Below are 12,161 nucleotides of genomic sequence, written 5' to 3'. Positions count from 1 at the left end.
CTTACACCTTGCTGCCTCCATTTGTTTTGTTTCTTTGTTTGCCCCTGATCTACTTTTAGATCTCTCTTCAGATCCACTGCTGGAATTAAGATTATAAACTCGTTTCGGGGATTTTCCAGCAAAGCAGGAGAACAAAGCCTGAAGAATTTCTTTGAAAAAGTCACTCATCATAAAAGCAGCATATTTTGTCTTTTGAGGTTTACCTCTCCAGCCAGCCAAAATTCCCCCCAAACGCAGACAGCAGGACCATCCTGCGCTTTCGCGGCTCGCTGGCAGGAAGGGACTGGTGGCAGCGGGGGTCCTGGGGATCATGATGGTTCTGGTTTTGGTTGTCCTTATTCCAGTTCTGGTGAGCTCAGCTGGAACATTAACGCACTACGAGATGCTCGGCGCTTGTAGGATGGTGTGCGACCCATACAGCACAACTACTCCAAGCAGCACCGGCGCTCCAGACGCGGTCCCGGACAACAGCCTCCTGCAGTCGTTGCCCACTTTTATCCAGGGTCCCAGAGGAGAACCGGGTCGTCCGGGTAAGGTGGGACCAAGAGGAGCTGCAGGTGAACCGGGATACCCCGGTCCAGCTGGGCCACCAGGAAATAGAGGTGAGCCGGGGAAACCTGGTTTACCAGGACCCCCGGGACCCAGCGCAGTTGCTGGCGCAATCAGCGCCGCCACATACAGCACTGTGCCAAAGATCGCCTTTTACGCAGGACTGAAAAAGCAGCACGAAGGATACGAAGTGCTCAAATTTGACGACGTAGTGACCAATTTGGGAAATCACTACGACCCAACTTCTGGAAAGTTCACGTGTTCCATCCCTGGGATTTATTTCTTCACTTATCACGTTCTGATGCGTGGAGGAGATGGGACCAGTATGTGGGCAGATCTGTGCAAAAACAATCAGGTAAAACTTTGAACTTGGAAAAAAAGACATTGAAAGTATCTTTTCTTTTCTGGTTTCTTTCCTTTTCTGCAAGACATGCCTACAAGCAATTATGTTAGCCATAGTTACAGGTCATAACGTTTTCAGTTCACACAATACAATAAGCAATGTTTACACAATACACACGGTTTCAGCATCAATAGCCCACCTGTACAGAACATTCAGAGGTAAATCCAAATTACCAACACCCACGCTGCCAAAATGATTACTTCTGTCTTAACTCTCTGATGTGTAAGTGGGTCCTTTTGGACCTGGTGAGGTCATCTTTATGCAATATCTTTGTAATGAAAAGTTTTCTTCACTTCATATTCCAGGTATTCCTCAAAAAAATGTTACTGATATCATGCAGTTAAAATTTTTAATTGACCTTTTATACATTTTAAGAAATAGCATGTTTTATATTACTATCCCATTCTTCTGGGAGTGGATCAAAAAATGACCCGCATTCATTTCCTATGGAATCTTTGTTTCTTACCAACTGTGACTGTCAGGGAAACATTTTTTTGTGAACCATGCACACTGAGTCCTAAGTGTTACCCTTGAATAATATTTTACACAGCAAGAACTCTTACATGTAAGTATTAGCTTTATTTTTTACCTCACAAATGAAAATAAGCTTTTTTGTGGACAAAAACAAACTACAATTAGCCTAAAAAACTGAAAACTGACTTCATGAACCCATCACTAGCAGGCAAGGTGGGTGAAACAGGATGGGCAGACCGGGAATCAAACCGACCACCATCATCACCACCCTTAATAACATGTCATCTATAAACTCCATACATGGAAGATGTCTTTTGTCCTACAAATATTTATTTTATGTTCAGTTTTAGCTGTATATCTGAAAAATATTGAGTAAATATTATAAAGTTATTGTTGATTTCAATAAATGTACAATAGATTTATAGTAAAATAGTATATGATTACATTATATTTTTTACACTTGGTTTAGAGAATTTTCAGTAACATTAGCTTATGCTGTTATATTAACTCTAAAAGAGTGCATTTTCTTTAACACTTGAAGTTACATTGTAACAAGTAAAAATGTAACATTTTACTTGTAATTTTTACACCATTTTTGCACCATATGCACAACATGATACATTTTACACTCACTGTTGTTGAATTGACTCTTACAGAGTTCACATGCTGCGACGCTGCTTATTTGACAATTGGGATTTTACTGTGTGTTGGACTAGAACCTGAGCTGTAGCCTAAAAATAGCAGCTCATCATTATTCTTAATAAACTCTGTTATTAATGAAACCATCATTACAACATATAATTATTATCAACAGAACTACTTATACTACCAGCAAGGACTGTTGCCATGACTATTGGGACACATGGTGGCAGCCTTCTGGGTATTTATACTAATTTACATATGCATTTATGGGTGGTAACAGGGCGGACCAGCAGCTGCTCTATTTCATGCAAATTAAGATGTATATAGGAAAAGTGTATGCACATGGTTTTATACATCAGATTTTTTTGTGTGCTGCACATTTCAATATTTGTCCTTATGCCAATTTTTGTGTTACATCTGCACTTTTTATACATGAGGCCCTAGTGTCATTGAGATGTAAAGCTGTGTATCATCTGCACTGTAATGCTAATTAACATGATTTCTTATTATAATTTGAGCTAGGGGGAGCTTGTAGATATTAAATAAGAGCATCCAGAAGATGGAACCTTGGGGTACTCCACATGTGATCTGTATCAGCTCTGATGAAACGTTATTAATACAATGACGTCCCTGTTCTGTGGGTAAGATTCAGACCAGTCAAGTCCTGTACCAGAGTCCTACCCAACTCTCCAGTCGTTTCAGTAATACACAGGTCTCAAACTCCAGTTCTCAAGGGCCAGTGTCCTGCAGTTCTTTAGATGTGCCACAGGTACAAAACACTGAAATGAAATGGCTTAATGACCTCCTCCTTGTGTAGATCAGTTCTCCAGAGCCTTAATGACCTAATTATTCTATTCAGGTGTGGTGCAGCAGAGGCTCATCTAAAAGTTGCAGGACACCGGCCCTTGAGGACTGGAGTTTGACACCCCTGCAGTAATATGTCTCAATCAACAGTGTCAAAAGCTGCACTGAGGTCCAACAGAAGCAGCTCTGTGATTCTTCCACAGCCTGTGTTTATGTGAATGTCACTGAACACTTTGACTAGGGCAGTACAGTGGTGAGAACGGAAACTGGACTGAAAAATGTCAAAGCAGTTGGTCATTATTAAGAAGCTATTTAACTTTTGAAACACAGTTTATTCAACAATTTTGCTGATGAATGACAGATTGGAGATTGATCTATATTTCTCCAATAAAAACTTGTCCAGATTGTGTTTTGGGGGGGGGGGGGGGGGGCTTCAGCTGTGGTTTGGTGACAAGAAATAAAAAATAAAAAAACACTTGTCAAAGTAAAAACTAGTTTCCACAAAATAATGACAATTAAAAAATAACTAACTGAATGAACTCCTTTAAAGTCAATAGATGCACCTTTGGCTGCAGTCGTAGTTTGGGGTCTAGCTCAATATGTCTCAGTTATGCTGCACATCTGGACTCCATTCTTCCTGCTAAACTAATCAACCTCTGTCTGTTTGCATGAGGATTGACTGTGAACAGCCCTTTTCAAATTCCTTGTGGGACTGAAGTCCGGGCTTTGACTGCTCCACTCCAGAACATCCACCTTGTAGTCTTCAAACGTTCTCTGTTAAGTTTTAGCTGGATTCTTCAGGTTGTTCTCTTGATTGTTCTCTGAAGGCGTAGTTCTTTTGCAGATTTATCCAAGTTGTCCTTTAGGATTTCCCTATGTTTTGCTTCATTCATTTTATCTTCTAACTTCACAAGCCTTCCAGGGCCTGCTGCCCACCACCACCAGGCTTCACAGTGGGGATGGTGTGTTTGTGGTGTCAAACATATCATCTTGTCTGATGACAGAGAAGCTCCATTTTGGTCTCATCTGACCAAACACCATTCTTCCTCTTAACCACACAGTCTCCCACTGGCCTTTTGGCAAACTCTAGTCAAGCCTTGATATGAGCTTTTTCCAATAGGAGCTTTGTCATTACTACTCTCTCACAAAACTGACTGGTGAAGAACCCAGGCAACAGTTGTTAGCAGAGTCTCTCCCATCTCAGCTGCTGGCACTTGTAACTCCTTCAGCGCAGTCATTGGTGTCCTGATAGATGATAGACGATGGATGGATATAAAAAACAAGTAGTTCAAAATAAGAAGCTATTAATTTGTAAATAGCTAATGCAGTGGCCAAAAGAATAAACAACAGATGGAAATCCTAATAAATACAGTTATTAAAGCATGGTAGATAAGTGCTGAAACAAAGGAGATCGTTTGGAATTAAGAATTATTATATTCCATTTAATTCTATGGTTATGCATATGTTGAGGACAGGCCAACTATGATGATGAATCAAAACTCTAAGTTGTGTTTGTCTATTTTCATATTCCTGCAGGTACGTGCCAGTGCCATAGCCCAGGACGCTGACCAAAATTATGACTATGCCAGTAACAGTGCTGTGTTGCATCTGGAGCCAGGAGACGAGATCTACATCAAACTAGATGGAGGCAAAGCTCATGGAGGCAACAACAACAAGTACAGCACCTTCTCTGGGTTTATCATTTATGTTGATTAGATGCTGGCTTTACACACAACAGTTGTCATAACTTTATTTTGCTGGTGAAACTAAAAATATAATTCTCTCTCTGTAAACTAAATCTTCTGAATTTGTGAAGATAAATTGTTAAAACTCTCAATTTTAGTTGCTTTTATGCTTTAAAAGATAGTTGTGTTGATGTAGAAAACATCTGAAAGATGCAAGACAGAGGACACGCAAGTCCAGTACTGGAAAACACTGAGATAACGTTACTGTCAGTCACATGATTTGACATGCTTTTTAAACAAATATGTAAAAGAAATTAGTTGGTAACAGTAATTCAAATTTAAATCAATTATTAAGATACAAGGTGGAATAATCACTGTCCTCTAAACAAGGTGTGTTACCAAAAATTATCAACGTACATATTGTTTCAACTGCTAGAATGTTTGTACAAAGTACAAGTTGAAAAAAATGCTGGTATCACTTCAGAGTAATTTGACATGATATATCAATTAATGAGGAACTACTCATCAACTGTTTGGTGTTTCTCAAATCAGGTCTATTTTTTTTGTCTTTTTCTTTATGCAAACTAAAAGAAATTTCTCTGTGATCTCTAAGTATACACATATAAGTATGGGGAAAACATACAAATAACATAATTAAAACAGCTAAGATGTGTAAGTGCAACAAGTAAGCTAGATAATCTTAGCATTAAGTTCAGCTATTTAGAAAGATTTATTTATTTATGGCGGTCTGATGAGGGCTTTGAGGAATCTGATGAAATTCACAACGTTGTTCCTGCAGCCACTCAGAGAGGAGAGACTCTAGATAGATAGATAGATAGATAGATAGATAGATAGATAGATAGATAGATAGATAGATAGATAGATAGATAGATAGATAGATAGATAGATAGATAGATAGATAGATAGATTGAACCTGCCTGCACTGACAGCTAGGAAAGGAAGTACTTGACTTGGAATCTGTCAATAATTGGATTAACTTTACTATTTTTGTAAAGAGCCTTGAAACAATTGTTCTGACACTATATAAATTAACTAAATTGGAATTAAATAAATTCACAACTCTGTACTGAGGGTCGTGTGCTAAGGTCCAGAAGTTTATGGTCATCTCCTATTCTGTCCACCGATTGACTTCCTTTTTGTCCATCGTCATGTCTGAAATGACTCCTCCGACTGCAATATCATCAGCAAATTTAGTTATCAGGCTTTCCCCACGTGTGCTTGCACAGGAAAGTGTGGTCAGCAGTGGATCGAGTGAACACTCTTGAATGAATCCTAAGTGTGGTGGAGTTGGGGAGACTCTATTCGGTGTTTAGCATCTGTGGAGTCTCATTCAGAAAGTTCAGAATCCACAGGCATATGGCAGTGTTCAGAAAGAGTAGGAGAACTCTCACAGAGTAATGTATTAAATGCTGAGTTGAAATGACTATTCCAGATTCTGTAGTAACTGTCTTTATTCTCCTAACGAGTTAGTACTTTGTATTAGGAGGCTGGGTGCTTCCTGCTTAGAGTTGTTTGGTTGGTGCAGATGTATTAATGCAGAAAGACATACATTTTGCCTTTAGTTGGTAGAATGGCCAACTTTTTATGATAACAAAGTTTACCATTGGAGAGCAGTATTTAATTTCATCAGCAAAGACATCTGCAACTCTGTTCACCTGGAACAATGTTGTTGACTTCTACTGTATAGTGGCATTAAAGGGGCAGTATTATGTAAAATCGACTTTTTTGAGCTTTGCATCATGTTATAATGTTATTCCCTTATCAAAACATACCAGGAGTTTTGCCTTGATTCTTCCATGCATGTTTGAGAAATTCTTGAACCATTCAGTCCTGTAAAATGCCTGGGTGCACCGAGGCGCATCTCCTCCTCTTTTCACGGTGTTAAGGAGTTTCCAAGCTTCCGAGTTTCTGCCTCTCAGAGAAACCTTCCTCTGGGCCTCCCACACTCAACACCTGATGGAACTGCGCATCTGCTGATCTCATTGCAAGAACTACTACTCAGTGCAACACTGGTAAAAACATTGTTAAAGAGTTAATAGCAGTGCCATGTTGTGATGACTTCCTGAAGGCGAAGTTTCAGAAAAAGCAGGGGGTTTTAAAGCGACAGAGGCCCAATTTCAAGGCGTTAAATTACAAAGTCAAAGTCATATTTCATAGATATTACAGTTTTTTTAACAACTTAGTTAACATAGTTACTTGATTGTGCTATAAAATGCCACTATATGCCTTGAAAATATATAATACTGCCTCTTTAAGGATTATGTCATGTAGCCTTGTTTAGAGAGTACGTTTGCAGAGCTGTCTGTATTTTGATCTCAGCAGACGAAGCTCCAGTTTGTTGCTGAGGAAGCAGAAGTGATGGTCTATCATAGCCTTTAGCTTGGCTCCTGTTTGAACCCTCCTTTTGCATTGGTTTTACTTTTGTGTTTTTTAATTGTTTTCTTAGACTATGTTCACACAACAGGCAAAAGTACCTGGAATTTTTTTTGTCCACATTTGAGAATGTCAGACTTTCTCATGAACCCATGAAATTATAAACTCAGATATGCACTTTCCAGTGTGTGTCTGGTGTTCATTTGGGTTGTTTAATCATGGTTTATGTTGGGAAATGAGCAGGAGTGACAAGGATAGACAGAAAGTTAAAGTAAAATGCAGAAAACTAGATGGCAGAGAGGGAGATCACTGTCAGATGAATTTCTGTTGGCTGAGGATGGTCAAGAGAACTCAGGTGGGGCTTTAACTTGACCACAGTTCAATGCAACCCAATCAGCCAGATCAAGATTTCACTGTTTCTACCCAAATGTACTTTTTCAACCTGTGCAGTACCAGAAGTATAATATATAATAAAGAGGCATCAGGATTACACAGGTTTAATATAATTGGAATTACTCCACCACCAATTAAATGGAAACAGTGTCTGACGCAGATCTATTGATACACTTGAAGATATACTGTAGCTATGCTACTGCATCTAATTCAGATTCAGAACTTTATTTTCCATGTGCACTTTCACACAAGGTTCAGTTGAATAGGAATTCTTGTGTAGAATTTGCCTGTCAGACAAATATATATTTAACGCAAAAATAATTTAAGACATCTACGCTAAGCTGCTAAAGACTTGAAAATATATAATACACTGTGTATGCTAAAAATAAATAAATAATTCATTTCACTTGAGTTTGAAGAACAACAATTACTGTACTAGAAAATGTAAACATCCATTGAAGGCAAAAATGTGAGTATTCATGTTATTTACATTATATAGACTTCAAGGCTAATACTAAATTAATGTTAAGCTAATGGTTACTGAACCATTGTCTTGTTCATTGGTTAGTTATTAGTAAACACAATCCTGATGATAAACGTCTAATGACTTTTGGTAAGGACTGCTAAATAGAAAATCATCAGGTAGCTGAAAGAGGAAGTCCTAGTCATATTAACTTGCTGTTGAACCATTACCTACTGATGAAATCCTGACTACAATTTGGATAAAAACTAGTTAAGAGTGGTGACTCTTTTTTATAAGAGAACAAAAAGTGTAAAAGTATACTGTATTTCTAAATCAGTTATAATTGGTTGCCTACTTTCTAATTGCCCACAATACTTTAAGTTTTAAAATATTTGAAAGTTGAAAAATACTGTAGCAAAATATTTAGCTACTAAAATGTTTAAATAAGATTTTAGAGTTTTTGAGCCTGAAGTACTGCAAGTATTTTGTACACAGTATTAATAAATCACTTACCATTTGGTAGATTAATGTTGTTTTCCATTATATGCTTCTTCCTACAAGTTCTTTGCTTCCTGGTGTATGTCCTACAGTTGATACAACCTAAACACGGACAGTGTTGTTTGTATGTAGTCAGATCACATGACCACAGAAAAGAAGCATTTTCTATGATTTTAAATAATTCTTGGACAGGAAAGAGTGCAGCAGGTCATCTGTGAGGTAACCTTCACAAGGCTTACTTCTTTGCTTACAAGCTTGCTTCAGTTGAACATGCCTCGTTTCCACTGGGCAAGCAGTACAGGATGGGTTGCTGCAGTTTGGTAAGCCATTTTGTCGGTTTGCAATGTTAGCACAGCTGAAAAAACAACCTGTGCCGCTCCATTCCCGGGTTCCTTCATGGAACCCGGGAATGGAGTTCCTTCTGGCATCACGACTTTCCCGGCGTGATGCCAGAAAGTCCAGGGTGGACTTTCTGGCATCACGCAACACACTACATTGATTATGGAACAGAAAAATGTTGCTGCTTGCGTCATGTGTCACGTTTGTTGCCACATTAGTTCAGGTTTAACCCCGCCTACCCAGTGAGAGTCCAACTGATGGTGGAAACATTTTTCTGAATTCAGCAAGACTGTGAATAGAGGTTGGGAAATTAGGCTCAGTGGAAATGAAGATGTCTATGAAAGACACTTGTCACAGGCTGAATTAGCAGCAAGATACAGTGGTGAGAAAAAGAGTTTGCCCCTTTGTGATTTCTTTCCTTTTTTGCATGTTCATCACACATAAATGCATTAGGTCGTTAAATTTTAATATCATTTAAAGATAATATGTAAAACAAAATGCTGTGTTTAAGTGAAGTTGTTTATTGTGAAGAGTGGGGAGGAATCCAAACCTACATGCATTCACTGAGAGAATCTGACTTTTTGCATAGTTGTTGTGATTCAGCGACATCAGAGGTTTTTGAGCATATACTGCCTTTAAGGTCATGCCAAAACATCTCAGTCAGATTCAGGCCTTTCTGTCTTTCTGCGACTGTTTTTCTTGGAAAGAGAAGACAGCCAAAAAAAATGCATGAAAACTGCAAATGGTGGTTGATACATATGCATCTCTTACCAAGGTTCCTAGCTCTTTGATACCAATCTAATGGACAGTGTGTGAACTACATGTGGTTTTTGGAAACGGCAGGGCACGATGGGCCAACTGCATGAAATTTTGCTGATAAACTTAGAAAATAATCTGTCATGCAGTAAAATATATTTTTCCTGATTAATATGTCCTACTACGGATATATCAGACTAGACAACATGTGACCAATTTACAATTTTGGGTTAGAAGCTTTTTAGTTACACTAAGAAATCAAAATGAGTAATAACAGTATTTCTGTAATTCAAAATTTGGGTCTATTTGCAAAAAAAGTAAATTATGTGCATGTGTTTTGATAAATGCAACTATGAATCAAAAGATTACCTTAGTCTGCATGTGACAATATATCAGTATTGATGAACAAAAAGATTACATACCCTTATAGAATATATATTTTTATATATACAGGAGGATAACAGATTCTAGAACAATATAGTAAATAAATTTGTATGCTGTATTAAACTGTATTCGACATTTCAAAGTCTTGCTTGAGGAATAACAGCATCAATAAAATAGTTCCTTAAGTTCCTAGCAGGCATCATTAGCATTAAAACTGTAATATGTAACTTTTAGAAAAAACAACAACATTTTTTCACACATTTGTTGAAACTATCATTTGTCGTGAGAGCATGTTATCAGACACATAATCTGTGAAAAAATTGAGCTGCTCTGCCTTCTGTCAGTGCTCCCAGAAGGGTCTTCACGCTGTCAATCATGTACATTTATGCGTGATGCATAAGTGTACCCACTTGCTCTCTGCTATGAGACAGGTTCTACCTGTCAGCAGAGCCTGCTGCTACATGCTAAGGCTAGTTAACATGGCCACCAATGACAGTGGATAGACAGTTTTCTTGTAGCAATGACTTTTATTTGTCCGTTGTCCATTAGCATATTTATCAGCGCATTAATGAGTCTAATTGACAGCTCTCCTCCTGGCTTTGATTGGATGTTTTTAACTTGGAGTGATGCATTTCTTCAGATGGTAATAGCAGCACTGGGAGGAGCTGGAGCTTTTCCCAGATTTTTTGTCTCATATTATGCTGTCACAACATGGTAATAGTTTTAGCAAATATGTAAAAAAAAAAAAACATATATTTTTTTAAATAAAAGTTACATACTGCAGCTTTAAGAGGTTAAGGTCACACACAATAGGATCTGTTAGTGGATCACAAATATCAAGCATTAACAGAAGACACTCTTAATGTACACAGGTTACATCTCTGTGCAATAAAATGAAAGAGTTTCCATTGATATCATGTTGAGTTTAACCCACAAGTGAATATAATTTGGACAGTGTTCATTTTTGTTTTACTCATAATGAGGGTTTGGAAGTTTGTGTATCATTAATTAGTTAGTATTATGCCCAGGGCTGTTGTACATTTATGTTCATAATGTTGTTTACTTATGCAGTTTTGCAGTTGTGTCCGTTATCATTTCACTTTACCTGACTGGATTTGGAGCTTCCTCAGACAATTCAAACATATTTGTTTTTGACTGCATCTGAGCTTGGGTCTGGTCAGTTCTCCTCACACACTTGCAGAGTCCAGTCAGACTATGCTTCTCCAACTTCAAACTTGATCTAACGTGCTTCAGATAGTCCATTACAATAACTCGCTAATAAGAGAAGCTTCACAGAAATTCGCCTCAATAAATCCAAAAAATGTTGATACATTGATAGACAAAAAGTCAGTGGAGTTACTTTGTGATCATAAATGTCAGGTTTGTGTAAAACTATATATATGAAACTAGAATAGAACTAAAACAGACCATACCTGTCTAACCTTTCTCATGAGGTCAGTCAGTTGTATAGTTTTTCAGGTTATTAAAAGTATATCTCACAGGGTGCAGCACCAGGTATGTGTAGTTGTGCCGTGTTTTGCTGTGTAATTACTATGTACTGCACATATTACTACAAATATAAGTTTTGTGTTGCCAGCTCCTAAGATTTTGGTTGACCCTCATTATTTATTGTTTTATTTTTATTCTTTCATTAGTTGATATAACAAACATATATTTATATTTGTCACACATGTACTATATATCTGCATTGCAAAGGAAAATTCCTACACAGAGATTCAGAAAATCACCTTGTTACTGTGTATGTAAGAAAGGTATGAAATTGATGTTCTCTTCGCTACTGTTTTGTCATAGCCTAATTTATGTAAAAGACATATGTATCATAGACAAACTGTGTAAAACCCTCTCTACTGTCTGCTGTAAACGGTTCCTGTTGTCCACAAACTGTCTCTATTAAAATGAAAGAAATATTCTTGTGTCTGTGTCAGAATATAACATTATAAGAATATAAGACACACAACAATTTTTGACAATTGCTAAGAAATATTTCTCTACAGTGGGGGAAAATAAATATTTGATAGAATGCTGAATGCACTTACAGAGATTTCTGCAATTTTCATTGTAGGTAAACTACAAAACTTTTAGAGAAATAATCTAAAACATGGCCGAAAAAATCATGCTGAATGAATTTTTAACTGATTTCTTCGTAAAGGATTGTAACACTAGAGATGTTTCAAGTTTTGCACATCAATGCTGTTAAAGGAAAGGTGTATATAGTGTTTGATCGATACAACGAATGTGTTTTTACAAAACTGAAAAGATTTTTTTTCTTTTACAAACTGAACCTGAGCTATTTAGCAAAATATCTGAAGTTGTGCTAATAGACATGATGCCACCTGTCCATCAATTCAATGGGTTT

At 37.4% G+C, this 12,161-nt stretch overlaps 1 protein-coding gene and 1 long non-coding RNA gene across 2 annotated transcripts; both read left to right on the top strand.

The window, feature by feature from the left end:
* Positions 1-6,658, top strand: c1ql3a (complement component 1, q subcomponent-like 3a). The gene is made up of 2 exons (XM_032552178.1): positions 1-904; positions 4,409-6,658. The coding sequence occupies exons 1-2, from the start codon at positions 311-313 to the stop codon at positions 4,586-4,588; spliced, it is 774 nt and encodes a 257-aa protein (XP_032408069.1). The 5' UTR covers positions 1-310; the 3' UTR covers positions 4,589-6,658.
* Positions 6,659-6,746: 88 nt separating this feature from the next.
* On the top strand, positions 6,747-11,712 carry LOC116712304 (uncharacterized). Its single transcript, XR_004337497.1, has 2 exons — positions 6,747-8,719; positions 8,759-11,712. It is a non-coding gene; the product is annotated as an uncharacterized LOC116712304 (long non-coding RNA).
* Positions 11,713-12,161: the final 449 nt, after the last annotated feature.

This window comes from Xiphophorus hellerii, chromosome 21, assembly GCF_003331165.1.
Source record: "Xiphophorus hellerii strain 12219 chromosome 21, Xiphophorus_hellerii-4.1, whole genome shotgun sequence".
NCBI lineage: Eukaryota > Metazoa > Chordata > Actinopteri > Cyprinodontiformes > Poeciliidae > Xiphophorus > Xiphophorus hellerii.
Note: the sequence above shows the minus strand (reverse complement) of the source record. Positions and strands in the feature narration are given on the sequence as shown.